Consider the following 27,786-nt stretch of genomic DNA (forward strand, 5'->3'; position numbering starts at 1 on the left):
TGGCAGGGAGGGGACTGGGAGGGAGAGGACTGTGGGGAGGGGGGTGAGAAGGGGCAGATGGGGCTGAAATGGGGAGGGGGGAATAAAGGAGGGGGCCCGAATCGGTCGGACTCCAGTCGAAATCCCGGCGACCGGGCAAGAGGCGAGAATTATTATTTATTAATTATTAATTATCATCATCATTATCAGTTTTGTCTGCCCGTTTCGCTGTCTGAAAAACCCGTTTCGCTGTCTGGTAACGGCGGGGGGGGGGGAGGTTCGGCTTTTGCGCGGTTGTTCAGGTTCGAGAGGGCCGCTTTTGGACTCAGCCCGCCCCCATTCCCCCCCTCCCCTCTTTCCGTTAAGTAACCGTTTTCGTATAAAAGGAAGTATCGCCTACTCGCTTTCATTCAGCGGTGCCAACAAAAAAAGAGGGGGGGGGTGTTATAAACGAGGCCGCCAACTCGCTTGCAATAAGGGAGAGGGGGATTGCCAGACGGGGCTTAATAAACTAACGCGGCGGAACTTCATTAGGCTTGTTGCAATCGCGGCCGCGCTCCGCTCTCCAGCGCCCAGGATGCCGCGTCTTTGATTCTGCGGGGAGAGGAGAGGGACCGCCTACGTCGCCTCCTCTCCCACCGCCCCCCACCACTCGCATGCTCCAGACGCCCCCAAGTGAAAAGACTCACACTCGGGGAATTAAAGCGGGCATTAAACTTTGATTTGTTTTTGACAAGTCCCAGGGAATGGAGATGTGTGCGCGCCAGACACGCCACTACTGTGCGGAGGTGTTGAGGGTTAGCCGTTTATTAGCAGCCACAACATCTGGGGCGGCGGCGGCGGCGGCGGGGAGCCTGCCGCAGGGGAGGGAGAGCCGTCCCCCCGCACTGGGAGACAGGGACGGCGAGCCCCGGGAGACGGCTTCGGTGTCCCTGCACCTACCTAAAGGCAGCCTCTTCCCCAGTGCCAAAAATGGGGTGGTCTGCAAATCCCCCGTGCCCGTAATGGGGTGGTTTGCAAATCCCCCTCCCCTTTTTTTTGGATCCTAGGGAGGGAGCGAGGGAAAGACCAGCTTGTGCCTTTCCAGCCAGGCAAGGAGGTTTGCAAGCGTTTCTCAATCGCCTCCAGGAAAGCCCTGCAGACAGCATCCGGCGTCCCGGTCCCATCCTTGTTTTCCCTGCGCCTGGCTTATAGGGACACGAGCGGTTCGTTCCCTTTCCCCCTTCTTTAAGCTATGAGTTTTAAGCGCACGCACGCACCTTCTTGCTCCTAGGAAAGCAAAGGCTCGGGCAATCCCTTTTTTGTAGATTTGTGTGTGCGCGCGTCTGCGCGCGCACCTTTGGGAAAAAAATCAAATAATTGGAAAGGTTTTCAGAAGGTGGAAAATGTCACCTGATTCACACTGAAATGTGTAAATGTCCCCACCCCCCACCCCAACACACACACGCACATGCACACACGGACAGACACGCACACACACACACACATTAGGAGACCGCCCACCGCAGACCCCCATAGATTTAAAGAGAGACAGCATTCAGAGGCTGACGTTCATTCAATAGAGCGATCATAAGCAGGCGGGCTGACTGGTGTTGCTCTGGCGTTCCCCTTCGCCTTACTTCTGCCACTAGAGGTTGTCTGTCTTCTCTTTCACTGGGGGAAAATAAACGGAGGATGTTAAATCAGAGAATCGTCCCGGGCATGGTTTTACTCCTGGTGTTTTTCTGTCTCTTCTTGGAAGATCAAACAGCACAGGGTAAGATGCCATTTACGTGCCTCTCTGATCATTCATCTCTCTCTCTGCTTCTCTGCCCCTCTTCTTATTCATCTCCAGAAAAGTCCCCTCGCTGAGTTGTGAAAACTAAGGCTGCGGTTCTAAACACCGGTCGCTCCCGCCGAACTCAGGAGGACTTACTTTTGAGTAAACTTGCTTTAGGGGTCGCGACTCGCGCGGCACGGCTGATTGGCGCGGAGGTGACAGGGCGGACTGCGTTAGGAACGCGCCGGACGCGGGTTCGGTTTCCACCAGGCTCATCCTCTCGCATCGCCAAAGGCATTCTCGGTAGCTTTTAAGCACGCGTCGCTTCCACGCCGTTGCCTGCGTGAGGCACAGCGCCGGCTCAGAACTTTTCTGAGTCCGACCGGGGTCTGAAGAGGTGTATGGTTCTGGGGGGTTTTTGTTTGTTTTGTTGTTGGTTTTGGCTGAATTGCAAGTTTAAATCGCTCAAGTCTCCGAGGAAAGGGGAGCGAAGGACCCTAACGTTAAGGTTGGCTTCTCTCGAGTTTCTGTTAAGTTTGGCGAATCCTCTTCGCGCCCCTCCCCTCCTTTCCATTTTATTTCATTCTGTGAATGAAGTTTACTGGGTACTACATTATTTCGCAACGGGAAAAAGGATGTCTTGCGTTACAATTTCGCGGTGGATTTTCAAACCCCACCCAGACCTCCATAATTCCAAATCAAAGTGTCCTGCCCGCTCACCCCCGGCCGCCCCAATATTGGCCGCTTATAAGGGGGAAATGGTGTTTGGATACTTCTATAGTTCCGAGGCGTGTTTCTGCTGTTTCTTTTACGCACGATTCTGTCTCCTTTACCGCCCTCCTTAGGATGGGCGCTTCTGACTGAATGGAAAGTTCTTTCCCCCCCCCCAAAAAAACAACACAAGGATTATTCTTGGGTTGGGGTGGTTGGATTTGGGGCAATGTTAGCCTGCTTGGTATTTTCTGGGGGTAGTGGAGTCTCCCCCCTCCTCCTGCGCTTAACGGTGGCCAAACACCCCTTGGAATAAAGAAACCAAATCGATGGGCATTGAGTGATCTGCAGAGTCACATCGGTCGTTCACCAGAAGCGCGTTCCAACAAAATTCTCAAAGAAGGGAGTCCGGGCCGGAGGGTGGGTGGGCGTCGCGCCGCTCAGATCAGTTTTCTTGGCTCCGATCCATCCCGAGCAGACAGCTTTCAAGGTTGCTTGTCGGGCGGCGTGTCTGTGCGTTGTCTGTAACCCGTGCGACTTTGAAACGCTGAGCGTTTCTCTCCGGAGCCGCCTCAACTTGTCTAGGCGGGGATCTGCTTGCCTGCAGACTCCCGTCTCTGTCCTCCTGCTTCCCCGGGTCTTCAGCCGACCACACGGAGCTGGGTTTCGGTCGGCTCATCCTCACTCGCTCCTCCAACTCGTGGCTTCACTGGAGCAAAATGTGGAGATGTCGAAAGACCAGGGCGACTAGCAGGCAGGCGCGCAGGAACCCATCCCACGAGTTTGTGGCACAGACTGTTTTTAAAGAGAGAGTTAGCTCGGGAGGGATAGAGAAATGGCCAGTTTCTCCCTCCCACCCTTTCACGGCTCTCGCCCCCCTTCTTTTAAAAACAGCCCCCAGCCCCACCGCGTCTGTACCTTCACCCCACTGACTAACCAGACGTCCTTACTGGTTAGATCGGGTTGTTTGAACGGCGCTTCTCGCCATTTGTTCCAGCGGAGTAGCTTCGGGTTATGAAACGGGACAAATTTGGAGAGAGAAAAAAAAGTAAACAGTCTAGTAAAAGTCAATGAAAGCCGCACGTGTTGTGTCTGGGTCACTTGTAACTGACATTGATATGGCTGGGTCTCTCTCTCTCCGTCTCTCTCTCTCTTTTCCAAGCGCAGCTGGGAATTGCTGGCTCCGGCAAGCCAGAAACGGCCGCTGCCAGGTCCTCTACAAGAATGGCCTGAGCAAGGAGGAGTGCTGTAAAACGGGCAGGCTGACCACTTCGTGGACTGAGGAAGACGTCAGCGATCACGTGCTTTTCAAGTGGATGATTTTCAGCGGGGGTGCCCCGAATTGCATCCCGTGCAAAGGTGGGTTCTCCTCCTCCCAAAAAAAGGAAAAGAAAAGAAAACGAGGTTGCCTTTCGGAGGGAGGCGCTCTCTTTCCCCGGTTTCTTCCTGGCAGCAGCCCTGGAATGTGTGAAAAGTGAGACAGAATTGAGGCGGGTATTTCTGAGCAAGTGCAGAGTGCATTGCCCTTTCCTCTAGGTAACTTGCAGTGAGTGACTTCCACTGAGTCTCCAACACCTCCCAATATAGAAGAGCTTCCAGCTAAAAAAGAGCTAAGGGGATCCAGGCTCAACTGAGTTCACCATCCATTTTTTTAGGAATTAAGAGCTACCTTTATCCTAAGGCTCTTTCTTGTTATAGATATGTGTATAATCAATTAAAAGGGACTCAAGCTATGCGGGGGGGGGGGGAGAATCTTGATGCATATTCAGAGGGACTCTATAAGCATTGGGGTAGATCCAACATTCTCCAAGGAGCTCTTCCACTTAAGCTGAAGGCTCCAAACTTTGCTCAGGTGAGGACAGGCAACATCCTACCCAGTAGCATTCTTCTAAGGCCCCGTCACACAGGCCAGATATGGGGGGGAGGCGTGGCTAATTGCCCCAGAGGAAACTAACTCACGGCCACCCGAGCACATGTCCCGGTCGAGGTCCCGTGGTTAGGGGGGAGATGCCGACCAGATGGGAAGCCGTGCCACGCGATCGCACTAGCAATCGCTCTTTGTGCGCATGTGCTGTTGGGCGCTGTTGCGCAACCTGCGGACACTTGGGAGACAAAAAAACCCCTTGTGTGCGACGAACAGCAGCGGGCGCCGGATGCCACGTAAGTCTACCAGAAACGCGATCAGACGCCCGTCCTTGCTCCACGGCTTCCGGAAACTAGTACCTCGGAGGTACTCGTTTTTTACTCCGCATCTTCGGCGGGAAGCCTCGGTTGAGCCACGGGAGCTCTACGCTTCCCAGATGTTGCAGTGTGATCGCACCCAGAAAATCTGCCTACCATCCGTATCGTCAGCATGGCAAATGCTCCGTGTGACCGCAGCCTAAGTAGGATTGCCAAAATGGCCTGGGCTACCAAGAGAGTGAGATGAGGGGGACAATATTCTTGGAAGGCCCCTGGAGCTAGACTGGTCATGTGATTTAGTTTCCTGTGATGTTTGGTTGGGGTTTAGGTCTGCGTGGTGTGGAAGGGCAGAAGAACCCTCGTCTAGGGGGTCTGCGGTGGCTTTCAGTCACACAGCCTGAGCCTGAGCCAGCTTAGTTCCACCTGCTAAATTCCTGCTTGCCACGTAGTTATTCTGTGTATAGGGGAACAGGGCGCCCTATGGGGGGGTGAGTGGAAGCTGGCAACTGTACAGTGTGCCAAGAGTGTGCGAAGCCAGAGTGATGTCATGGTTGAAGTAGGGGCTCCCAATCTTGTGAGCCTCTGTGCACTTCCAGAATCTTGAGAGCAGGGATTAGGCATCTACCACAAAATGGCTGCTATGGTGTACTGGGGTCACTCACAAAATGCTGAGAAGTTGCCAGCCAAGCAAATGTTTCTGAATGGGTGCTCCTGGCAGACAGGATGTCCTGGGTTCTTCTGAAGAACCTCCTGCTCCAATGAGGAGGAGGAAAATTAGGACTCTGTAGTTTCTCTCAGAAAAAGATGCTTTGGGGGAAGAAGCAAATGGGCACTAGGGTACCTGTCGTTGGGACCCATGACTCCCATGGGGACCACACTGGTGATCACTGTTAGGCTGTTGAACTAGGACCCGAGGGAGCCAGTTTTGAATCCCCACTTTGCTAGGGAAACCACTGAGTGACTTTGGCCTACCTCAACCTAACTACACTCACAGGAGGAAACAGGAGTTGTGAGGATAGTGGAGGAGGAGACAATGATATTGTAAGCTGCTTCAACTCCCAGCTGGGGAGAGAGGAGTTTTGGGGGAGATTTTAAGCACTGTACAGAATTGTAAACTGACATTCTGAGAAACAGTCGCCAGCTCACTCTGATGAGTCTGGAATCCCAAGCGATAGACTGGAGCCAAGGCTTCCATACGATAAACACACCCTTGGGATTATTGTGGTATAAAGACCGAGACAATATCAGGGACATTGGATGAGCAGAAGAGATACTGTAAATCTAAGGAGGAAAGGCTGAAACATGGGACTTGCATGTGCTAAATTTTCTTTAACAGAGATTAGACACCCTGGCCTACAGTCAGTGTGGTAAACCGGTGATATTTCCTACCCTTTCTACCCTACATATCCAGGAGTGACCTTCTAACTCAAAGATAGGCCCCCAAAGATGGCAAAGGCCAGTATTGTTAGTTTGCCATGGTCCAGATTAATATTTATTCAGTTTTAATAGTTTATCAGGCTTGTTTTTATTGTGTATGTTTTTAATCTGTTGTAGCAGTCCTAACAGCACAGACTAGCCTGAGGTGGTCAGAGCTTGGAAGTTAAACAGGGTTGGTACTTGGATGGGAGACCGCCAAGGAAGACTGAGGCCGCCTACAATGCAGAGGAAGGCAATGGCAAACCACCTCTGTTCATCTCATGCCTTGAAAACCCCATAAAGTGGAACTTTTTGGGGTCACCATGAGTCAGTTGTGACTCAATGGCAAACTTAATCTTTCCCCCCATCTGTTAACTGCATTGGTGACCCTGATGAGGGTTGAAGGGCAGCATACAAATTCTGTAAAGAAGAAGAAGAAGAGATTGGATTTATACCCCGCCCTTCACTACCCAAAGGAGTCTCAGAGCAGCTTACAAACTCCTTTCCCTTCCCCTCCCCACAACAGACACCCTGTGAGGTAGGCGGGGCTGAGAGAGCTCTGAAAGAAACTGCTCTTTTTCAAGAACAGCTCTGACAGAACTATGGCTTGCCCAAGGTCATCCAGCAGGTGAGAGTGGAGAAGTGGGGAATCAAACCTGGTTCTCCCAGATTAGAGTCCGCACACTTAACCACTACACCAAACAAAAGGAAGAAGTAATATAATGTGCCACAAGCAGGAAAGTTTGTGCAAGGCCAGTAACTCCGTAATCTATTTAACAGTGTATTGTGTGCACCCTATTTTAATTAAAATAAAGTTAAAGAATAAACAGAAGTTTAAGGCTTCTATTGTCTGCTGCTATCTAAACACAAGTAAAAGGGAACCTAACGCAGGCAAGAGGTTAAACAAGACCCCAAGGTAATAATAACTGTGTAGTCTTGGCCTGCCTGGAATTCCATCCCTGTTATGAGGAGAGCTTCTTCTAATGCACTTTGGTACTTGTGTGAATAACAGCACAATCCCAAAGAGAGTTACACCCTTTTAAACCAATCAGATTCAATGGCTTTAGGATGGTTTAAGTATGCTTAAGATTGTACTGTAAACCACCCAGTACTAGTTGTTACAATTCCTGAAGAATACAAGAATATGATCTTGCATGTGAGAGACACCAGCATAAGAAACATTTGGAAAGCAATGGTGTATATACTATTTTAAGTCACATCTAAGCATTACACCAATCACTTTGAGTAAGTGGGAGGCTACTTTGTTTTTTACATTACAGTCTTTTGATGGGGTTAGGGGATTGTGTTTTCTGGGTCAACAAGAAAATAATATCCTGTCACGAGCTGCCTGTGGTTTATAAAGCTGCGGTAAGCATTCTCGAGGTGGGGACTCTGGATGTTATTAAAGCAATGTTTCTGGGCTTTGTTGTCTCCACCCTGCTCCATTCCTCCCCTTTTCCTCTTTAGAAACCTGTGAGAATGTGGACTGCGGGCCTGGGAAGAAATGTAAAATGAACAAGAAGAACAAACCTCGGTGTGTCTGCGCTCCGGATTGCTCTAATATCACATGGAAGGGCCCGGTGTGTGGCTTGGATGGGAAAACCTACAGGAATGAGTGTGCCCTCTTGAAGGCCAGATGTAAAGAACAGCCAGAACTTGAAGTCCAATATCAGGGCAAATGCAGAAGTAAGTTTCTAACAAAGCTGTTCTTTGGATAACTTTGGGGAGAGGGAAAATAGGCATGGGTAAGGAGGAAGATGGAGCACTGTCTATCACAGTTCAGTCCTAATACCCTTCCAAGCAATGCTCCCTCTAAGCTGTGGAGTCCTGTGAGCAAAAATTCCACTTTGTGAGCTACTGGCATTAAACTTGTGAGTGAGCGATTTGGCTACTGCATAAATCAGTTTTTTTGAGCCATCCTTCCTGAGCGAAGACAAAAATGTGTGAGCCAGAGGCTAAAAAACTGTGAGCTAGCTCACACTAACTCAGCTTAGAGGGAACACTGCTTCCAAGTCCTCTGAAGTTAATGGAGTTGAATTAGAGCTGTCAGCTCCAGGTTGGGAAATACCTGGAGGTTTGGGGGGGGGGTGGAGCCTGAGGAGGGTGGGGTTTGGGGAGGGGTTTCAATTGGGGTGTTCCACCTTCCAAATAGAGCTATTTTCTCCAAGTAAACTGATCTCTGTCACCTGGAGATGAGTTGCACTAGCAGGAGATCTCCAGCCGCCACCTGGAGACTGGCAACCCTAGGCTGAATCAAGGCTGCAAGAATAAATGTTTAGGCTGGAACAGTATCACAGTGTGACTACCCAAAATTAATGCAAATTCTCAGTTTCCAAAATAATAACACAAGATCATGGGAGGTCTGTTCCAGCTCTATGATTCAATGTTCCAAAAGCAAAGACAAAAGATAGTTAAATAGTGCAATTCTAAACACATTGGGACAAATGCATCCAGTTTTGTCACTTACTCAGTTCCATGCCACACTACTACCCCCATCCCACTTGGCTTTTGTGTGTGCAGGTCCCATTAACCTCCAGCATAGCCTCCCTCCTCCCTTCCATCAGATGAAAAGTTGGCTGGCTCCAGCCCAATAACCTGAAAGCCCCCGCCCTAGATACTGACGAACTTACTTCTACGGAAGTGTGCTTAGGATAGCTGCAAAAATCAGGAATTAACCATAACTCCAAACTTTCCATTCTTGTTCCAACTGTACTCAGAGAGCAAAGGGACCAGTTTTCCCTCTTAACGTGAGGATGGCGCTGCAGTTCTGTGAACTTCTGCACGAAAATTCTGTCTTCCCCCACTGACTGAGCTAAGGCCTTCTTGTACTCTTCACCACAAAGGGCAACTGGATACTGACCAGACTGTTCCTGGCCAAAATCATAGCTAGTCTTGGCAACCACTGTGTCATCTGTGCTGCAGTTGTATATAAAGAACAAGATCACCTTGTAACTTCCTTGTGACAAAGAAAGACGCTGAAAGCTTTTAAAATGGTACAGCATGTTATCCTCCATACTGATGGTGGAGATGGATCCCGTTGCTTATTGAGCTCCCCTCTCTTTTGTTTCAGAGACTTGTAGGGATGTCTTATGTCCAGGCAGCTCCACATGTGTGGTTGATCAAAACAATAATGCCAACTGTGTGACCTGTAATCGGATTTGCCCAGAGCCTACCTCCCCTGAACAGTATCTCTGTGGAAATGATGGGATAACGTACGCTAGTGCCTGTCACCTCAGGACAGCTACCTGTCTGCTCGGAAGATCCATCGGACTAGCCTACGAAGGAAAGTGTATCAGTAAGTATGGTCTGGGGAAAAGGAGTCTGAGAGGTTGCGTGAAGAAAGCTCTGTTTCTAAAACAAGAGGCAGGATTTGCAGAAAGGAAACTAGGCTGTCTGACCTGGGATCCTTGCCTCACAGAATGGGTGGGATTCCCTGTCATGTTTCCCTTATAATGGAAAGGGGCATTTCCCAGGAAGAACTGAGGCAGGGATGTGGGTAATCCTCTGCCTACAGAGCAGGTACTAATCCGTTCCCCCAACTACTGGTTTTCCTCTATAAATACCTTCCAGGCTTTTAAAACTTTTTTTAAAAACCACTGTTCCAAACTGGAAAGAAGTCCAGTTGGGGGGGGGGGGGGAAGGGCCCGGACAGGGCACTTGTAGGGGGGGAAATCAGTTGGTATGGGAAGGGCTGAGCACCTTCTTTTATGCTCACCAGAATCACTCCGTCAGTTTTCCCAACCCCACATTCACATGATTACTTCAGATGCTGGTTTTGGAACACCCAGAAAACTAGGTACTAGGGGAGACTAAAGGGAAGACTAATTCTCTTGTGGAAAATACCCAGATAATGTATCTGAAATTCTTTAAACATGAGGAAAGTAGTAGTAGTTGTTTACAATACAACTACTAATAATACAATTGTCATTAATAACTATCTTATCCTATTAGGAAGTTTACCAATGTGTGGAACAGTGAATGACTAACTTCCCACCTTTAGCGGAACGGGAAACCTTACAGGAGCTATTTTTCACCTGGGCAAGTGATTAAAAGACCATTGCAGAAAGGCTCAATTCTGGTTACGTGGAGCACTCAGAAGTGGGTTCTCTGAAAGCCAGTGAAACATCCAGATGTGGACAGCCACTATTTCTGGCTGTATGGGAAATAGGTCGTGTCTTCCAGGAAGACTATGCAGATGAGCTGGGGTCCTAAGGGTGCTGAACCACTGCCTGGCTTTATGGTGCAAGAGTGAGCCCAAGACCAGTTGAATGGCTTACAAGAGAAAGTTCTCGGGAAGTTGAAGGGTCTGGCTGAAGGCTATCTAAGTTCTGTGTGGTGGCTGGGGCAGACTAGCAAGCTAGAAGTCATGCTATAACAAGCCAAGCTGATCAGCCCTTGAAGTACCATCAATGGGCATCCTTCCTCCCGTAAACTGGTGGGAACTGGTGAGCTGACACTGATCATTCATGTTGCTGAAGGTCTGAGACCCTGAGGCCCTGGCAGAGTCGCTGAGTCTTAGCTCTGTTTGTTTCTGACTGTCAGTAGCCTCCCAGGACAGTATCCCACCAGGAAATTTCCCTGTAAGTTAAATGGTCAGTCCATTCCTCTGTGGTGGCAGCAGATCTGAGAAGGCAGGTTAAAGTAATTGCTGAAATTCCGGGATGGTGCTGCATAGAACAAGGAAACGATGCCATCCTTGCTGTTTGTTCATTGTGTGTGTATAGCTATTTTGATTTGCAAAATGCTGTGCCACCTTTACCTCCCAAGGATTGCTATAATTTTCTAGCTTTAAAGATGAGGAAATAGTCTGAAAGAGAAGGATTCCTCTAACCTACTTGATGAATCCATGTCAGAAGTCTGACTACAAACCATCTCTATATAATAGGACTACAATGTGACATTGCAATGGAAAAAAGGCAGGGGATGGTGAAAGGGTCAGCGAAGGAAGGTGCAGGAATTAAACGTTTATTGTTTATAGTAATTTGGATACTGGCAGGTATTCACACTTAGGCTATTTCCACTAGTACTGCTCAAGCCATTTTTTGCATTTCTTACGTGCAACATTCACATGCAAAGTCTATGGTGGTTACCTTTGAATAAAATGTGAACCTCTCTGCTTTTTTATTTGCTGTTATGTACCTATGTGATGCATTTAAGGCTGACAGATGGTGTGGTAGCACTTGTGAAAATGGCTTTGGTGCACTAGGATAGAAGACTCTAGTGTAAAACACTGAAGTACAAATGAGCCATTATTGGCACTTTCACACATGCTAAATGATCAATTTCAATCCACTTCAGTGACCATTTGCAAATGGATCTTGCCATTTCGCACAGTAAAATCCAGTTACAAAGTGTGTTGAAAGTGGATCGAAAGTGCGTTATTTAGAGTGTGTGAAAGCACCTCCAGAATGATGTGTTATGATGAAGGAATTCTAAATTCAAGTCCCCGCTACACTAAGTTCCTTCCTTCCTTGTTTACTTATATCCCATTTTTCTTCCCAGTGGAGACTCCAAGTGTCTTGCAATACAAAATATCAATACAATCAAAAATGTAGCACAATCAAACAAAGGAGAAAAGGCATCTGAATCAGTGTTCCCACTGAGCTGAGTTAGTGTGAGCTAGCTCACAGTTTTTTAGCCTCTGGGTCACACATTTTTGTCTTAGCTCAGGAAGGATGTGGCTCCAGAGCACACTAATTTATGCAATAGCCAAATCGCTTTCTCACAACTTTAATGCCAGTAGCTCACAAAGTGGAATTTTTGCTCACAAGACTCCACAGCTTAGAGGGAGCATTGATCTGAATATAGAGCATCTCTCTCTCTCTCTCTCTCTCTCTCTCTGTTCTAGTGGACATTTCTTCTGTCTCTTGACTATCATCCTCAGGCAGAAGTCCAAAACCAGAAGAGGTGGCACAGACATTTTCCAAATAAACAAATAAAAAGCTCTTTGGCTCACACCTCTGGGCATATCCATGGTTTAAGTACCTGTAGCAGAGAAGAACTAAACTCACAATCAAGCTTTCTGCATGGCTTTAGGGAAGCCAGGCAGTATTAAGAGGTAAAAAACAATGAATGGCTTGCTCACAACAGGAACTAGCCATCATGTCCTTGGGTTCATGCACCTTCTGCTTCCCCTCCTAAACATAGCTGAAGATTTCCTGATTTAGAACTAACCACAGCTTGTTGTGATGTCCAAACCAGCTGGCTTAACAAATTGTAGCTTGTAACTTGCTTATAAACCAGGATTTTAACTCACGGTTTAACCCTGGTTTAAAGTCCTGGTTTGTAGGTAAGAAAACAAACCACAGTTTGTGAAATCTGGATTCATTCTTATCCACCAATTGCAGTTCATTCTAAACCAGGTTACAATCATGGCAGAGCACAAAGGAGAAGGAGAGGGAAGGAAAGGAGTATTTATTTAAAATATTTTTATCCCATCTTTCCATGAAGGCTTAAGACATAAATCCAAAGACTTGTTCTGTCACAACAAACCTTGGTTTACAGCCATTTTCTCTCACCCTAGCATGAATGATAGGATTGTTGTGAGATTAAAGTTGAAATCCTAAGAACATTTAATTGGAAGTATGCCCCTTTGAATAAAGTGGGACATATATCTGAGTGAATATGCTTAGGATTGTAATGTGAACCCACGATTTTAAAAATACTTTCCTGAAAGTAGGCTCTATTGACTAAAATGGGACTTTTTAGGCAGACCTGGTTGGGACTGCTTCGTAAGGCCAATTTGGTAATGAGCTTGCGTCTTTGATATATTAGCTCAGACTGCCATTCAGAACTTAATGTTCTTCTGTACCACAAAATTCTCCTTTCATAGAAAATTATCTTGAGAGGGAAAGACTAGGCTAGGACACTTCTCTCTGCTAAGTAGTTTTTTAATATTCAGGGAGTTGGGGGTGGAGATTGTATAAAGGGGAATTCAATCATATGAACTTCCATCAGCAATCCAAAGTGATACCATCCAGATACAGGTCTACCACCATACCTGGTCTTTGTGAGAGTTATGTCTAAAATGCCAGTTTGAGCTTTTTGAATGGTAACAAACAGTTCTAAATAAATTGATAATTTTAGAGGATTATTTTACCCCACACCTCCAGAATAGAGAAAGTACATGGGAAGAAAATCTTGTTGTCCGTGGATACTTGTATAGATCATAGAATCATAGATTCTAGGTTAGTGAGAAAGTACATGGGAGAGTCATGTTGTCCATGGACACTTGTACAGAAGATCTTTCTTCCTACCCCATACCATGAAAATTTACCCTTAAACCTTAAAATGTCATAGTGGCAAAGTTGGAAGTAGATTTTGAGCTGAAAGTACTCTCTGGGGGGGGGGGGGGGGTCCCAATTTTTTTTACCGGCAAAAAAAATTTTTTTCACCGGCAAAAAAAGTCTTGATTTTTTGCACTCCTTACCAAAAAAAAAATCACATATATTTCAATTTGACATTACCTCTCCTTGCTGTCAGTTGCCCCCAGTTACCCTCAATGTTGTCATCACGCAACCAGAGTTGATTGGTGATATAGACTTGTGATGTCATCCTGTTCACTAGATGATCTCTGATTGGGTGGGATCATCCTGATGACTAAATCAGGAAGGAGAAAGAAGAAGTTGCCAGGAAGGGAAATCAAGCCAAAGAAACAGCAGCCAGAAGAAACAGGATGAGGGGAAAGTGAATTTTTAGGAGAAATTTCCACTCTACCAAAATCGCTAGTTTTGGCCCAAAAAATTAAATGAAATAATATTGGCATATCCCTTGCACAACACATTCCATTTCCCATCTCCCACACCAAAACCACTTCACAGCACAAGGAAATTCTATGCAATGATTTAAAGACTAAGTTGGAATGCACTTATGGAATCCAGAATTCTAGATCTGGGTCAAGAAAACCTTCCAATGATTCAGGCTCATCATTACTGAGGGCTAACTTTTGCCTCAGCTCCAACTGGAACCCATGATACTTTAACATACCAGGCCTTTGAAGACATTTTCAGACTACCTGGCTTCAGTGCTTAACTAAATTCCAATGGAAACATTATCCTAATGAATGTTTTGGGAAAATACTTTTAACATTAACATTGGTCAAAACCAACTTTTCTCCCTTAAAAATAGTAAAGCATCTAATACATGAAATCATCTGCATAAAAAAGAAAGACATTGTAAACGTCTGTGTAAATCCCTGTGATTGGGGATTGCTATATTTGAGAGAATACTTTTAATCCCATTAAAATTAAGCACTTCTACTTCCATTTGTTTCAATGGGATGGATTTAAGCATGGGCCATCCCATTTTGTCCAGAGTATGAAATATTTATTTAGACTTTTGTACTTGGCTTTCCTCCCCAAATGTAGGGTTACCAGCTCTGGTTTAGGAAATAACTGCCTCCAAAGCAGCCTTCCCCCCCCCCCCCGGGGGACCGACTGATCTTGGTCATCTGGAGATCAATCGTAACAGCAGAAGTTCTCCAAGTGCTACCTGGAGGTTGTCAGCCGTACCCCAATGGGAGTCCAAAGTGGCTTTCACCCTCCTCCATTCTACATTCACAGCAACATCCTTTCAAATAGATTACACTGAAAGTGTGCGCCTGGCTGAAGGTCACACAGCAAGCTTGGTGTAGTGGTCAAGAGCGGCAGGACTCTAATCTGGAGAACCAGGTTTGATTCCCCACTCCTCCACATGAAGCCAGCTTGGGTGACCTTAGGTCAGTCACAGTTCTCTCAGAACTCTCTCAGCCCCACCTACCTCACAGGGTCTTTGTTGTGGGGGGGAGGAAGGGAAGGTGATTGTAAGCTGCTCCGAGACTCTTCGGGTAGTGAAGGGCAGGGTATAAAACCAAGTCTTCTTCTTCTTCTCTCAGTGTGGGGATCTGAAGCTGGAGATCCCTGATTGTAGTTTGACACTCTTAACTGTCTGAAGTAAATAGGATCACTCTAAATAAGTGATTTGGGAGTGGTTAATGATTTCAAATTATAGATTTCGTACTAAATCCACTCACAGGTATAAGAGCAATGGATAGGATCTTGGAATTTTTTCTTTTTTTTCAGTGAGGCTAAGAAACTGGTCACGGCCCATGCCTGCTCCTCCACTGTTATTGAGCTAAAGCAACATTTGTGGGCTTCAAGTCCACTCCATTCAACGCATGGAGAAGCTTAGTTAGCTATGCTCATTAGCGTGTGAAAGGCACATTCTGGCTGTGATCACACACACTTTCAATGCACTTTCCAACTGCATTTTGCCAGTTCACATAGTAAAATCTAGTTGGAAAGTGCATTGAAAGTGGATTATTTAGTGTGTGCGATTGTAGCCTTTGTGAGGTATCTAAATATAAATCTAAATAGAGCTAAATATGTTCCAGACAGGTATAATCACAGAAGTAACTGATGATAACACATTCTTCCTAGCTTTTTTGAGCTAAACTGATACTTCTGATGTGTGACCCTATACTGCTGCTCCCCATTAAACCCCATTCTGGATCACAAGTTAGATTCCAGGCTTGGCATCCTGAGTGGTCAGCTGTTTCCTGTCACTCCATCTCTTACTTTCTTCCTCTCAGACTCCAGTGGAGAAGAAGCTCTACAACACCCACGGCCGGTGGTACAGAGTTGTTCTTCCCTCTGCTCTGGGAGAAGTAGAAGCAAGCAAGCAATAGGAAAGAGCTGGCGCTGGGTCAGGGTGCCAGCAGCATTGCTGGTGCCCACCCTTGAAAACCAAAGTTAGCATGCAAAGTTAGAGCCAGCCTGATGCTGGTAGCTGAAGGAAACATGATGCTGGAATTCCATGACGGAATCCCACAAACATGTTCTTTAGATCCAAAATTTAGTTGCTGCCAGGGGCAATGTGGATCAGCAACACAGTGGATTCCAAAGCGCATCCCCCCCCCCCATACAAGTGTAAGTGGAAGACATGACAGCAGACAGGACAGAAATTGGATGACACAGAAGGAAAGACACAGATTAAAGGAACAACTACCAGGAAGTGACTCACAAACAAAGGCACAGAGAGAGAAAGCAGGGGGGAGTCACAGATGAGGCAAGGCAGGCTTCGTTTAGAGTGAAGACAGAGTGATTTTTGATAATAGGAAACTCCTCTTTCAACATGATGACTGCAGTTTTGCAGCAGAACCCAATTTAAGGAATGCAACAAAAACGAACAAAGGAGCAAGGACATTTGAACTGAGGATCCAGGCCTGAAACCAGTGTCACCCTTGGATTTTACTGCAACTAATCTAGCCCAAACACTGAAGTGCTGGATGAAGGAAATCTCCCAGCTCAGGCTGGACCAACAGCCAAAAAATATTCCCAGCATAATAAGGGGAAAAGAAGATCTGGAAACAGAGGCAACACTATGAAATATTGTTTCTTTTCTTTTCTTTTTTGAAGCAGTTCTGAGAGAGGAATCTAAAGGTGAATCTAAAGGTAAATCCAAATAATGTAAAGTTAAAACTAAAACAAGGCTGGAAGTGGACCCTGGGAAGGTTGAAGCAATTTGGAAGATGCCAAAGCCTGGAATTGTGACAGTTCAAAAACTGGCAGGAATGGCAAACTTGCCTGGCAAAGTTTTGCAAAGAGATTGCAGACTTAAGCAAGCTGTTCTAACATCTGACCCACAAGGCGATTTAGTGGGAATCAACCGAAAGTCATCATCAAGCATCTGAGAACATTAAGGACATCATAGCCAAGAATTCTGACTAAAGTATTATATTTACAGCATGCTGCACCCGGGACAGGGCACGGAGTTCCTCTGTAACTGAAACAGCAACCAACTGCATTAGCTAATATGGCCCTATCAAAAATGGATAGATTAGGAAAGTACTGTTGTCTGTACTTTTTGGAATGAAGCACTTCCCTCAGTTCAGTTTTGTCAAAGTAGCCCATGACTATAAGCCACTGGAAATCATAATGCCAAAACTCTTGTTGAGCTCTCCACAGAAGATTTTTGAATTATGATGAAATAGAGATATATACCATGGCACACCCAGTACTACCTAGGCAAACATATACCGGCAAATATGGCAGAGGTTACCTCGTAGAACAGTAAAGTGGGTTTCAGTAGAGGAGGGCCTAGAATTGATAAAGATGCTCCCCTGCCTGACCCCATTTGCAGGGTCCTGTAAGTCTCAGCTCAGGACTAGGGTCAATACATTATCCATGATGGTTGACCTAATGTGAGGCACTCTCTGCTTGAGGAGGTCACACCTTCTTTCTCAGTGAGGGAGAAGCTGAGTGTACAAGAAGGGATTCTCGTTAATGGAAGCAGATCTATTGTCCCTGATGAATTGTGCTTATCATGCAAGGTATATACTTGGGAATGGAGAGCTGACCATAGGTAGAGAGCATATATCTGTTGGCCTGTCATGAATGCCCAGTTGAAAACATACAAGGGATAATATGAAATTGTTATTTGTATGATGGTAGACAGAAAAATAAGATGCTATGCCACCGTGAGGTAGTAAGCCAAACCTGAGAAAAATTATGACAAGAGAAGGACTACTTTATCGCTGTAGAGTATGATTCCGGTTTTTGGAAGATAGATCTACTGCCGGACACCAGATCACAAACTGACATGCAGTACTTTACCCATTATGGAATAGCTAATATTGTATTCTTAGATAATGGCCTATAATCTGTGTCAGAATAATTCAGAGGCCCAGTGGGAATTTGATCATCAGACATCTTCAGCTCCCTGTCCGAAAGCACTGGGAAAGCTAAAAAACTCAAGAGAGCTAATGGTATCTTGATTAAACTGAGGAAGGAAGGGTGATCCATAATTTAGCCATCCTGGACCACTGGAATACTCTTCATGAGGTTCAGACAAGAATCTGGGACAAGGATTGATAGGTCAAAAACTTTGAAATAGGCAAGGGGGTTAGGCATGCAGACAGAAAGCAAGACACAAAGACACAACATGAAAGAATATCGACCATGGAGCAGCTCAACAGCTACAGCAGGAGAGACAAGATAATAGATGCCTCCAGGCTAGCTTGTTTAATAGAAGAGTTTGTTTTATACACAAGGATACAATTACCCTTAACCCCTCCCACTAAAAAGAGAGACATAATATTTGAACCTGTTGTTTCCTTCTATGAGGGCTAAAAAAAAACCTCAAGGGGGGCATTATTTTCAGTCAGGGAACTCAATACTCCACTTCTGTAGCACTGTGGCCTAGATCCATATTGCCACTTCCCCTGTCATGGCTGTCTTTTGCAGCTGCACTATAGCCAGGGGGATCTGCTCCTGCATTCCCCAATATCACGGGGTCAATTTGGCCTTTGGATATACAGTTCTTTCAGTTTTGGCCAGTGCGTTTGGGCCTTCTTTTATCTATAAATGTATAAATCTGGGTACTTCTAGTGTTGCAGAATCTATTATCCTGAGTAAGGCACGCAGGCTATTTATCATTCCACTTGACCTCTGGGTGCCATTCCTTAGAAATCCTATTGTGTTGTTTGTTTCTTGGATATCAAAAGTCAAGAACAGGGTTCTTGGCAACTAGCAATTATTACCAGTTTATGACATTGTTCCAATACTGGAAACTGTCTCAATGCCTATGGTTGGCTCAGAATCTTGTGTGGGAAATGGTACACTGGCTGTTGTCCATTTCTCCAGAGCTGAAAGAGTAATATTACACACAGACTTGTGCAGCTCGGCTCTAGGAATGTTTATTCAGAAGTAAGTCCTGTTTGAATTTAATGGGACTTGCTTCCTACTACGGTTGCAGTGTTAAATACTGCAGTCCTGTATACATTGGGTTGGACCCAGCCAGCGTTTTCATTGAGTCATCCCAGTTCTCTTCACTATAGCTCCTGTCCATGCAGGTCCCATAATAAGCTGCCTCACTGGGTTGTGAGGATAAAATGGAGGAGAGGGGAATAACGTGAGTTACTTAGGGCTGCCGTTGGGGGAAAAGGCAGGGTATAAATGAAGTAAACACAGAATTGAAATAATTCCCAGGGGCATCACTGTTTTGAGTCATCAAAGGCATCCTCTCTTCCCCTTTTCATTAGTGGAAAAAACCCTGGCTGGATCCAAGTCTCAATCAATCAATCAATCAACCCATTGTGCATTCTTTAGGAAATGTTGTTTCCCCTGTGGCGGCAACTCATTGTGCCATTGGCTGATAAAGATATTTTATAAGACCAGGCCTCTGGAAGTGCAAGGATTTCAAGCCCCCCTACCTCAGGAACACTAACCCCCTCCCAAAGGCAAGCATTAAGAATGGCCTCAGCCCTTTCACCCAGAGCTTGCAGCAGCCACTTTCCAGTGCATTAGGCTGAAACTTTTTCTCTACTCGACTGGCCTCACAAATGTTCTCACTCTCTGTAATGCCTTGGCCTTTGCCATGATGTCAAGAATAGATCAGGTCCGACTTTTTGCTTTAGACAGAGGAAGAATCGGTCAGGTCTGCTTACATCCTAGTTCTCTCCCATGTCCTTCCTGGGATCGCCTGCAGGGTGGTCATTGGCTCCCAGTCTTGTCATCTATCATTGCCCTGCCCCCTGTTGCCCCACAGGAAATTTCTGATTCACAGAATTATTTCCCCCCCCCCCTCCTTTCTCTGCCTCTTTCTCATGGGACATCTTTTGTAGAGGCAAAATCTTGTGAAGACATCCAATGCAGCGCTGGGAAGAAATGCCTGTGGGATTTCAAAGTGGGCCGAGGACGGTGCGCCCTTTGTGATGAGCTGTGCCCTGAAAGCAAATCAGATGAAGCTGTCTGCGCCAGCGATAACACCACTTATCCCAGCGAGTGTGCCATGAAGGAAGCAGCCTGTTCCCTGGGTGTGCTTTTGGAAGTAAAGCACTCAGGATCTTGCAACTGTAAGTGAGATTTTAAACCTTGCAGGAACTTTTTTTTTTGAAAGCAGAGAGAGAGAGAGAGAGAGAGAGAGAAACTCCCTAGAATAGTGAAGACTGGCATCTTTATTAAACATAAAAGGGAACTGCATAAAGAGAGATCCTATAGAGAGAGATTTTATATATTATACAGACTTCTTGGTGCTTGATAAGATGCGTCAGATAGAGAACAGCGGACATTTTGAGAGAATCTTTTTCTCTTGGTAGGAAAGGGCTCGTTATCATCATCAGAGGGTGGCCCCAAAAATGCATCTTTCTAGCTATTTCCTGCCCTCCCTTAATTTTGTTTGCTTTTTGTGTGCTTTGCCGTTTGCTTGATTAACCCTCCGCCACAACCTAATCGCACCCTCCCTTCCCCTTCCCCTGGAACTAGCTTAACCCTTTAACCCTGCGGGCTGCTGTCCCCTTGCAGTTGCCTCTGAATGAAGGACTCCAAAAAAAAAAAAAAAAAGCCGTTCAAAACCTAGAACACAAAGAGCACTTTTTATCTAATTTCAGGAATCTGCCAATAAAAAGCTGAGCCATTGAGTCTTCAGAACTTGCTGCAATTATGACTTCATAGATTATGTGTCTCACACACGCACGCGCACACATGCACGCCAAAACAAAAAAAACTTTATTGTGTAAACAGCAGATGCCAACACGCATCGCACCGCAAGCCACGTGTTTTTGGTTTTTTTTAAAGCTACACTCTCTTATGGCTGTGCAGGGGGCTTTGACCACAAAAACTGAGCGTCTTCTGCGCTGTTGTTGTCCATATTTAAACAACAGCTCCCCTGTATTCTCCTATCTAGCCATCAATGAAGACCCAGAAGAAGAGGATGATGAAGATGACCAGGACTACACCTTTCCTATATCTTCCATTCTAGAGTGGTAAAACTTCCATCACTGTTGGGACACTCATTGGGCAAGAGATACAAAATGTCCATAGTGTACATACGTGTATGCTTATTTATTTGGGGGAAGAAAAAAAAGAAGTATACATATAGTTGAGTCTTGTAGACATTTATTTATACTGTGTCATGATTTATAATTTATACATAAAAATGTCTGGTTGACTGTACACCTTTTTTTGGAAGAAATTTAATCGTTATGGGATGAGCAATGTTATTTATTGTGAGGTCTCTTGCTTGTAAAGTAAAGCTTTTTTTTCTTGTAAACTATAAATCCATTCCTTAGAGCTCAACTCCCCCTTCCCCATCACAAATCTGATTTCCTCATTTCTACCAACGTTAACTCTTTTTCCACTTTAACAAAACTTTTGCATGTCCATTTCTGTTCCTTTTTTTTTTTTAATTTATTACGTTTCCTTCTTGCCGGTTCTGTACATACATACACGATCCCTCGGGTATTTGTTTACAAGGAATCTTGACTGACCAAAAGACGCTGTAAACTGACTTAACTATATATTTGGGGTGCCATGAGGAAACCTCTAGCCCCCCCTTAAAGCTTGTTGTTCTTCTGATCACATCATGTGTTGTGGTGATCTCAAAGTACTGGACATTAATATTGTACTATGAGAATCCTAGACCCAAAGAAATCGGATTATGAAGGCTGTTAAATAGTGATGTGGCTAAATGTAATGAGAGTATAATTTTTTTAAAAAAAAAATACATTGTCACATGCATCAATGTTCATTGCAGATACTCCTCCTTTGTTTTTGTAAGAAAGCCAACAAAAGTTCATTATTGTTTCTCATTCAAAGTGTTCACAAAATGTTATATCGAAAAACTTTATCAGTTCAAGTTTCTTGCTTTTCATAATACTTTTTTTTCTGAGGCAATTTTATATTTTCAAACATGGCGAGTTAAATATAAATTCATTTAAATATATAGTTTTGTACTTTTCTACCATGTAAATGTGCAATGTATATAAAAGTTATAATGTGTATTTGTAAATAAATTATGAGTGAAAAAAATAAAAAAAATTGGATTTTTCCCTATACATTGGCTTCAGCTATCGGCTGCTTAATGGTTCTATGTGAGTATATGATGCATTGTACTGAGTCTGACCATTGGCCTGTCAAGGTCAGTATTGCCTGCTCTGACTGGTAGCAGCTCTCCAGGGTCTCAAGCAGAGGTCTTTCCCAATATCTGCTACTTCAAAACCCGTAACTAGAGATGCCAGAGATCACGCTTGCCATTTTCTTGCCTGGACTGGGGGATGCCCCACCCCCTGTTCCCATTTCCTGCCACTGTTCCTGCAGTGGGAGGGAGAAAAATCATGGGGGGAAATGCCTTTGGGAGAACCAGGAAATGGCATCAGTCTGTTCTAAGAACTGCCAGATCCTCTATGGCTTTACAATAGAGATTCCAGCAATTGCTCGAGAGATATGATGTCACATCGAGTTTTCCCTGGAAGTCATCTGACTTCCGTAGGATGTCCCTGCCCCTCCAGTCTCCAACTGGCTGCCAATCACTTGATGGCAACCATATCGGGGATTTAACCTGAGAACTTCTGTATGTGCTCTATCTTTAGAATGGGTTTAAGCAGCGGTCGTTTCGTAGAAAAAGAGCTAGGGGAACTCATTAGCATAACTCATTAGCATATGCCACACCCCCTGACATCACCGGAAGTGTGTCATAAGGCCACACACCCCGCCCCCAATGGTCCCGGCCGCCGCCAGCCTTGCAGCTCCACTGCTGAGCCCCATGAGGGGCCCGGCGGTGGACCTGCAAGGCCGGCGGGAGTGCAAGGAAGCCCCGCTAAGGCCCTCCCTGGCCCCAGGCAGGCAGGGGTGGGGAGAGGCAGGGAGGAAGCAACTTACCCTCCCTCTTCTCCTGCCTCCTCCTGGCTGAATGAGGGCCGGAAGCGGGGCGGCTGGAAGCGGGGGGCGGGGCTTCATCATGTGCCCCGCCCCCTGTACCTCACCCATGGGAACTGCGATCCCCCGCGATCCCCCCAGAAATGACCTCTGGGTTTAAGAATATGAGCTGTAGTCTACATCATGCAGGGTATCATTTTGACTTTTTCCTTGGGTAAAAAAAATCTAAAGCCAGCACTAGATGTGCTCCAGGAAAGAGTTAGTATATCCTAGGCATGACAACAGTATGTCTATTCCAGCTTCGGAAATTCTTGGAGATTTGGGGATGATGTCTGGGGAGGGTGGTATTTGAGGAGGGAAGGGAGCTCACCAGGAATGTGATATCACTCTTGGACTTCTGTTTCTCTAAAAATTTATGATATACTATAGAGTCTGCCCTCCAAAGCCATCATTTCCTTCAGGGAACTGATATCTGTATTACACAGATCAGTTGTAATTCAAGGAGAACTCTAGGCCCCATCTTCAGGTTAGTAACCCTACATGAAACTAGCACCTCGCCTTGCCTTGCCTTCATGTGAATTGGAAGGGGGGGTGTCTGAGGTTTGCGCAGGCCATCAAAGAACAGGTGGGCTACTAAAAAAAATGTATAGACTTGTAAGACAGGTCTCAGCATATTCACTACACGGATCAATGTCCTTGTATTCACCACATGGATCAATGTCCCTGTGGTCATACCGTATATTTAAATTTGTTTTAATGGAAAATTAGAAAGATCATCTAAGAAGAACTGATCCCAGCCAGTTGTGGAGGTACTTGTGATGGACAGTAAATGGTTAATGTTTTACCCTGGTCTGAAAACCTTGAATGGCAGGCTATTCAAATGGAATTTTACCATTGAGAGTATCAGTTTGGAGTGGCAGTTAAGAATGACAAGTTGAGGGAAAGTTCTGACATCATCTCGAAGAGCTTGGCAGAATTGTTGAGCTTTGAAGCAGAATTAGGGGCTGCTGCCCCTAAGCCTATAAAAACTAAATGGCTTTTTGATAAAATGAAACTTAGAAGAAAAAAAAGCAACACAGATTAATTTTGATAGCTGGCTGTTTACTTTTAACATAATTTTAAAAGCTAGAATGTACACACTGCAGAAGATTATGGTGGAGATTGCTTGGTATATAACTTTATATCTTTAAGATTCTCCTTTTGCTATATGATACTAGGGAAGAATCAATCATTTTAAACTTATGTATAAATGATCCTTGCTACTCTTTCTTTTAGGTTGTATCCATTTCCCCAACCCTGTAGATTTGTAGCTTAGAAAAGCAAAATAATTTAAAATAAAAAAAGAATGACAAGTTGAGTGTGAAAGAGTTTTTTAGCAGAGTGTGAGGATCAAGAAGGATCCTGAGTTAGGGAAGTGGGATGAGTGGCCCTTCCCTGAGGGAAATAGCTCCTAGTAAAGGGTGTGGTGGTGGATTCCTATCAAGTGGTTAAGAAGGGATATTGGAACTTGTGTGAATGTTCCTGTCTTCACCACATAAATATCTTTGAAACAAAGAAGCTTATGCTTGTTTATTTAAGCAGACACTGCCAAGAAATCTCTCTCCTCAGTTTTAAAGACCTGTCTGTATAACTAAATAGCTACTTGTTTGTGACACACTATCTACTGTTTATAGTTATAAACATTTACCTCATTCCTGTTGCCTGTTTACTTCTAAGTCCTAAACCTGATACCTACCTGACCATTTCCTCTCAAAAGTGAAATAAAGCAGTTTGTTAGTTTTGAATTACCATCAGTCTGGGCAGGGGATTCCCCAATTTCAGGGGCTTCTCCCCACCATGGACCAGCTGGCCGGTGGGGGAAATCCCATCCCTAAACAGGGATGTTGCCACACAATGTCCCTGAGACAATGGCACCACCTGGAAGTGACATCATTGCATTGGGGACGTCATGCAGGGATTTCTGGCAAACTCTATGATTTGAGGAGAGAGGACTCATAGAGTTTCGTCCAGATACCAGAGCATCCCCATGCAATGTCCCTGACATGATGTCACTTTAGGGTGATGTCATTGCATCAGGAATGTCACGTGACATCTCCACCCACCCCGGACCTGGCAACTCCCCATCAGCCTCTTGTGTGCCATTATCAGACAAAGACAAACAAAGGATTTTAGTTGGTCCCCATGCTGGATCAGCATATATCTATCCACATTTAAACAACCAGGTGGGACAGACTGAGAAACAAAGAAGAAAGTGAAGGGGCTGTTCAGCACAGAAAAAGATAATAGGAACAAAAAATAGGGGGAACTTTTATGTATATGGTACAGTTGGGGCCTTGAGATGACAGCCTCCAGGTGGGACTTGGGGATCCCCCGGAATTACAGTTTATCGAAGAAGAAGAAGAAGAAGAAGAAGAAGAAGAAGAAGAAGAAGAAGAAGAAGAAGAAGAAGAAGAAGAAGAAGAAGAGGAAGAGGAAGAGGAAGAGGAAGAGGAAGAGGAAGAGGAAGAGGAAGAGATTGGATTTATACCCCGCCCTTCACTTGGAGTCTCAGAGCGACTTACAAACTCCTTTCCCTAAAGAGATTGGATTTATACCCTGCCCTTCACTACCCAAAGGAGTCTCAGAGTGGCTTACAAACTCCTTTCCCTTCCCCTCCCCACAACAGACACCCTTTGAGGTGGGTGGGGCTGAGAGAACTCTGACACAAACTGCTCTTTTTCAAGGACAGCTGTGCCAGAGCTTGTGACTGACCCAAGGTCACATCAGCGGTGCAAGTGGAGGAGTGGGGAATCAAACCCGGTTCTCCCAGATTAGAGTCCACGCACTTAACCACTACACCAAACTGGCTCTCTGGACTACAAAGGTCAGTTCCCCTGTAGAAAATGAATGTTTTGGAAGATGGACTCTATGGCATTGTACCCCACTGAGGTCTCTGTCTTCCCCAGGCTCCACCCCCAATTCTCCCGGTGTTTCCCAACCTGGATCTGGCAACCCTATGTCCTCCACCAGTGTCCAGGGGACACCTGCAACTCTAGGCCTAGAGGCCCCTAACTGCAACTACTCATGTGAATAATGAAGATCACCAACAAAAGATGGGTATTCACTCCACAGTGGTATTCACTCCACAGCTAGCAGAAAGCCAATTTTTCAAATTAACATTCATCCAAGAGGCAGATGACTGTCTTCTCCATGCAATACGCCACTAAACACATACACACAATCTCCCTTATATATAAAAGCCAAATGGTGTTGGCACTTCTCTAGAACATTCCACATGCTCCGGAATTGGTTGGTGCCCTGGTGTGTCACTCAGAATCTGTCCCTATCCACTGGCTGTATTGCTTGAGTCTTGCCTCCAACATTCTAAACAGTTTGCTGTTCCCCCCCCCATAGCCAGTCAGAACACAGGTTATTTGCATATGCAGCCTCATTGGCCTTTGCCTCGGAACACAGAGGTTGTTTGCTTATATGACTTGATTGGCTTTTGCCTCTAACATTCTAAACAGTTTGCTGTTCTGAGGTAAAATGTGCCCAATCTCCAGGTGAGGGCTGGAGATCACCCAGAATCACAACTGCTTTCCAGATGGCAGATATCAGTTCCCCTGGAGAAAATGGTGGGCTCTGTATCCTTATATGCTGCTGAGGTGGCCCCCGTATGACAGCCAATGTGACGTAGCAGTCAGGGCTTCAGAGCATGGGAGAGGCTACAGGTGTGTGGGGGGTGGAAAGCTTAAGAGTGAGGGAGAAATAAAGGTAGGTTGATGATTGGCTGGGAAGGAGATAGGGCTGCCAACTCCAGGTGGGAAATTCCTGGAGATGTGAGGGATGGAGCCTGGAGAGGGTGAGGTTTCAGGAGGCGTGGGACCTCGGACAGGTACAAAGCCATAGACTCCACCCTCCAAACCAACCATACCATTCTGGGGAACCATCGTTGCTGGAGGGCTGGAGATCAAAATTACAACTGTTCTTTAGGTAGCAGAGATCAGTTCCTTTGGAGAAAATGGTGGACTCAGTGTCATTATACCCTGCTGAGGACACTGAGTGTCCAAGGCTGGGGCACCCACCCAGAGCCTCTTTCTAGAGGCCGTTGTATTTATTTCCACAACGCCCCTTTTTCCTAGTAATATATAACTAATAATTTTAAATCCACAACTGTAACCTTTTTCAATTACCAGTTTACATCTGAGCATGTAGGGTTGTTTCTCCATACTACTTTAACCCGTTTTTGTGTATCTGAAGGAATGGACTTCCCTCTCTCTCCTTAGGCTGCTGGAGGAAAGCAAACTGGTTACGGAGAAAGGGGAGTAAAATCACCTCCACCCCATGTGTCCAGCTTGCTGTTTTCCTGGGTGGCTGCCACAGTGGTGGTGGTTATATTCTCTTTTCTCTGAAGCCAGCTTACTCTCCACCTGGCAGCTGCCTGGGCACTGGAATAAGAATGCAGAGTCTGCAGAGGAGGGGGGGGGCACTGGAGAGGATGGGCCCTTTAGCTCCATCCCTGGCATTTCTTATTTATTTATTTATTATTCAAATTTATATCCCCCCCTCCCCAACGGGCTCAGGGCGGCTAACAATAAGGGCACAGTTAAAAGCAGAATAAAACAATACAAAGGCATGAGACCTCCCAGTTCAGTTCAGCTTATCTGTCTCTGAGTTCCTGCAGTTACAGCTATTTCCAGGTGGGAACCACTTGCCAATCACAAGAGCAGTGCTTGTTTTCTTGGAACATGGGATGGGTGCCACATTGGGGAACAATGCTCAGACGAACCAGAGGTGGCATGTTGAAGGGCCATGTCTGGATCCCAAGCCATTGAGTTGTATATGATGGTCCAAACCTACATTTTACATTAGTTAGGGCAGCTGGACAATGGTCCAGGGTAAACTTAAAACAAAAACAAGAACAAAACCTGATGGAATGTGAAATTAACAACACAATCTAGCAGAATTCTTTCTCTCAGAAAATGAAAAACAAACATTTTATCTCTTCTCACTCAGTCCAAGCAGAGACCTGACCTGAAATACTGTGAATGTTTCAGCCTTTTGTGAAGTCGTGATGGGAAGCCTAGACCATTCTAGACTTCTCTACCCACCACACTCAACCTGCTTCCT

At 45.5% G+C, this 27,786-nt stretch overlaps 1 protein-coding gene across 2 annotated transcripts; it reads left to right on the top strand.

Moving 5' to 3' along the window:
- The first annotated feature begins 1,547 nt into the window (after positions 1-1,547).
- On the top strand, positions 1,548-21,660 carry FST (follistatin). 2 transcript variants are annotated; one of them, XM_015419168.1, is made up of 6 exons: positions 1,548-1,735; positions 3,617-3,808; positions 7,514-7,732; positions 9,117-9,341; positions 19,647-19,877; positions 20,708-21,660. In XM_015419168.1, exons 1-6 carry the CDS (start codon positions 1,654-1,656, stop codon positions 20,788-20,790), a joined length of 1,032 nt encoding a protein of 343 aa, XP_015274654.1. In that variant the 5' UTR covers positions 1,548-1,653; the 3' UTR covers positions 20,791-21,660. The 2 variants fall into 2 exon arrangements, with proteins under 2 accessions (XP_015274654.1, XP_015274662.1); XM_015419176.1 differs by having other exon boundaries at positions 20,412-20,762.
- Positions 21,661-27,786: the final 6,126 nt, after the last annotated feature.

This window comes from Gekko japonicus, unplaced genomic scaffold, assembly GCF_001447785.1.
Source record: "Gekko japonicus isolate JY-2015 unplaced genomic scaffold, Gekko_japonicus_V1.1 scaffold176, whole genome shotgun sequence".
NCBI lineage: Eukaryota > Metazoa > Chordata > Lepidosauria > Squamata > Gekkonidae > Gekko > Gekko japonicus.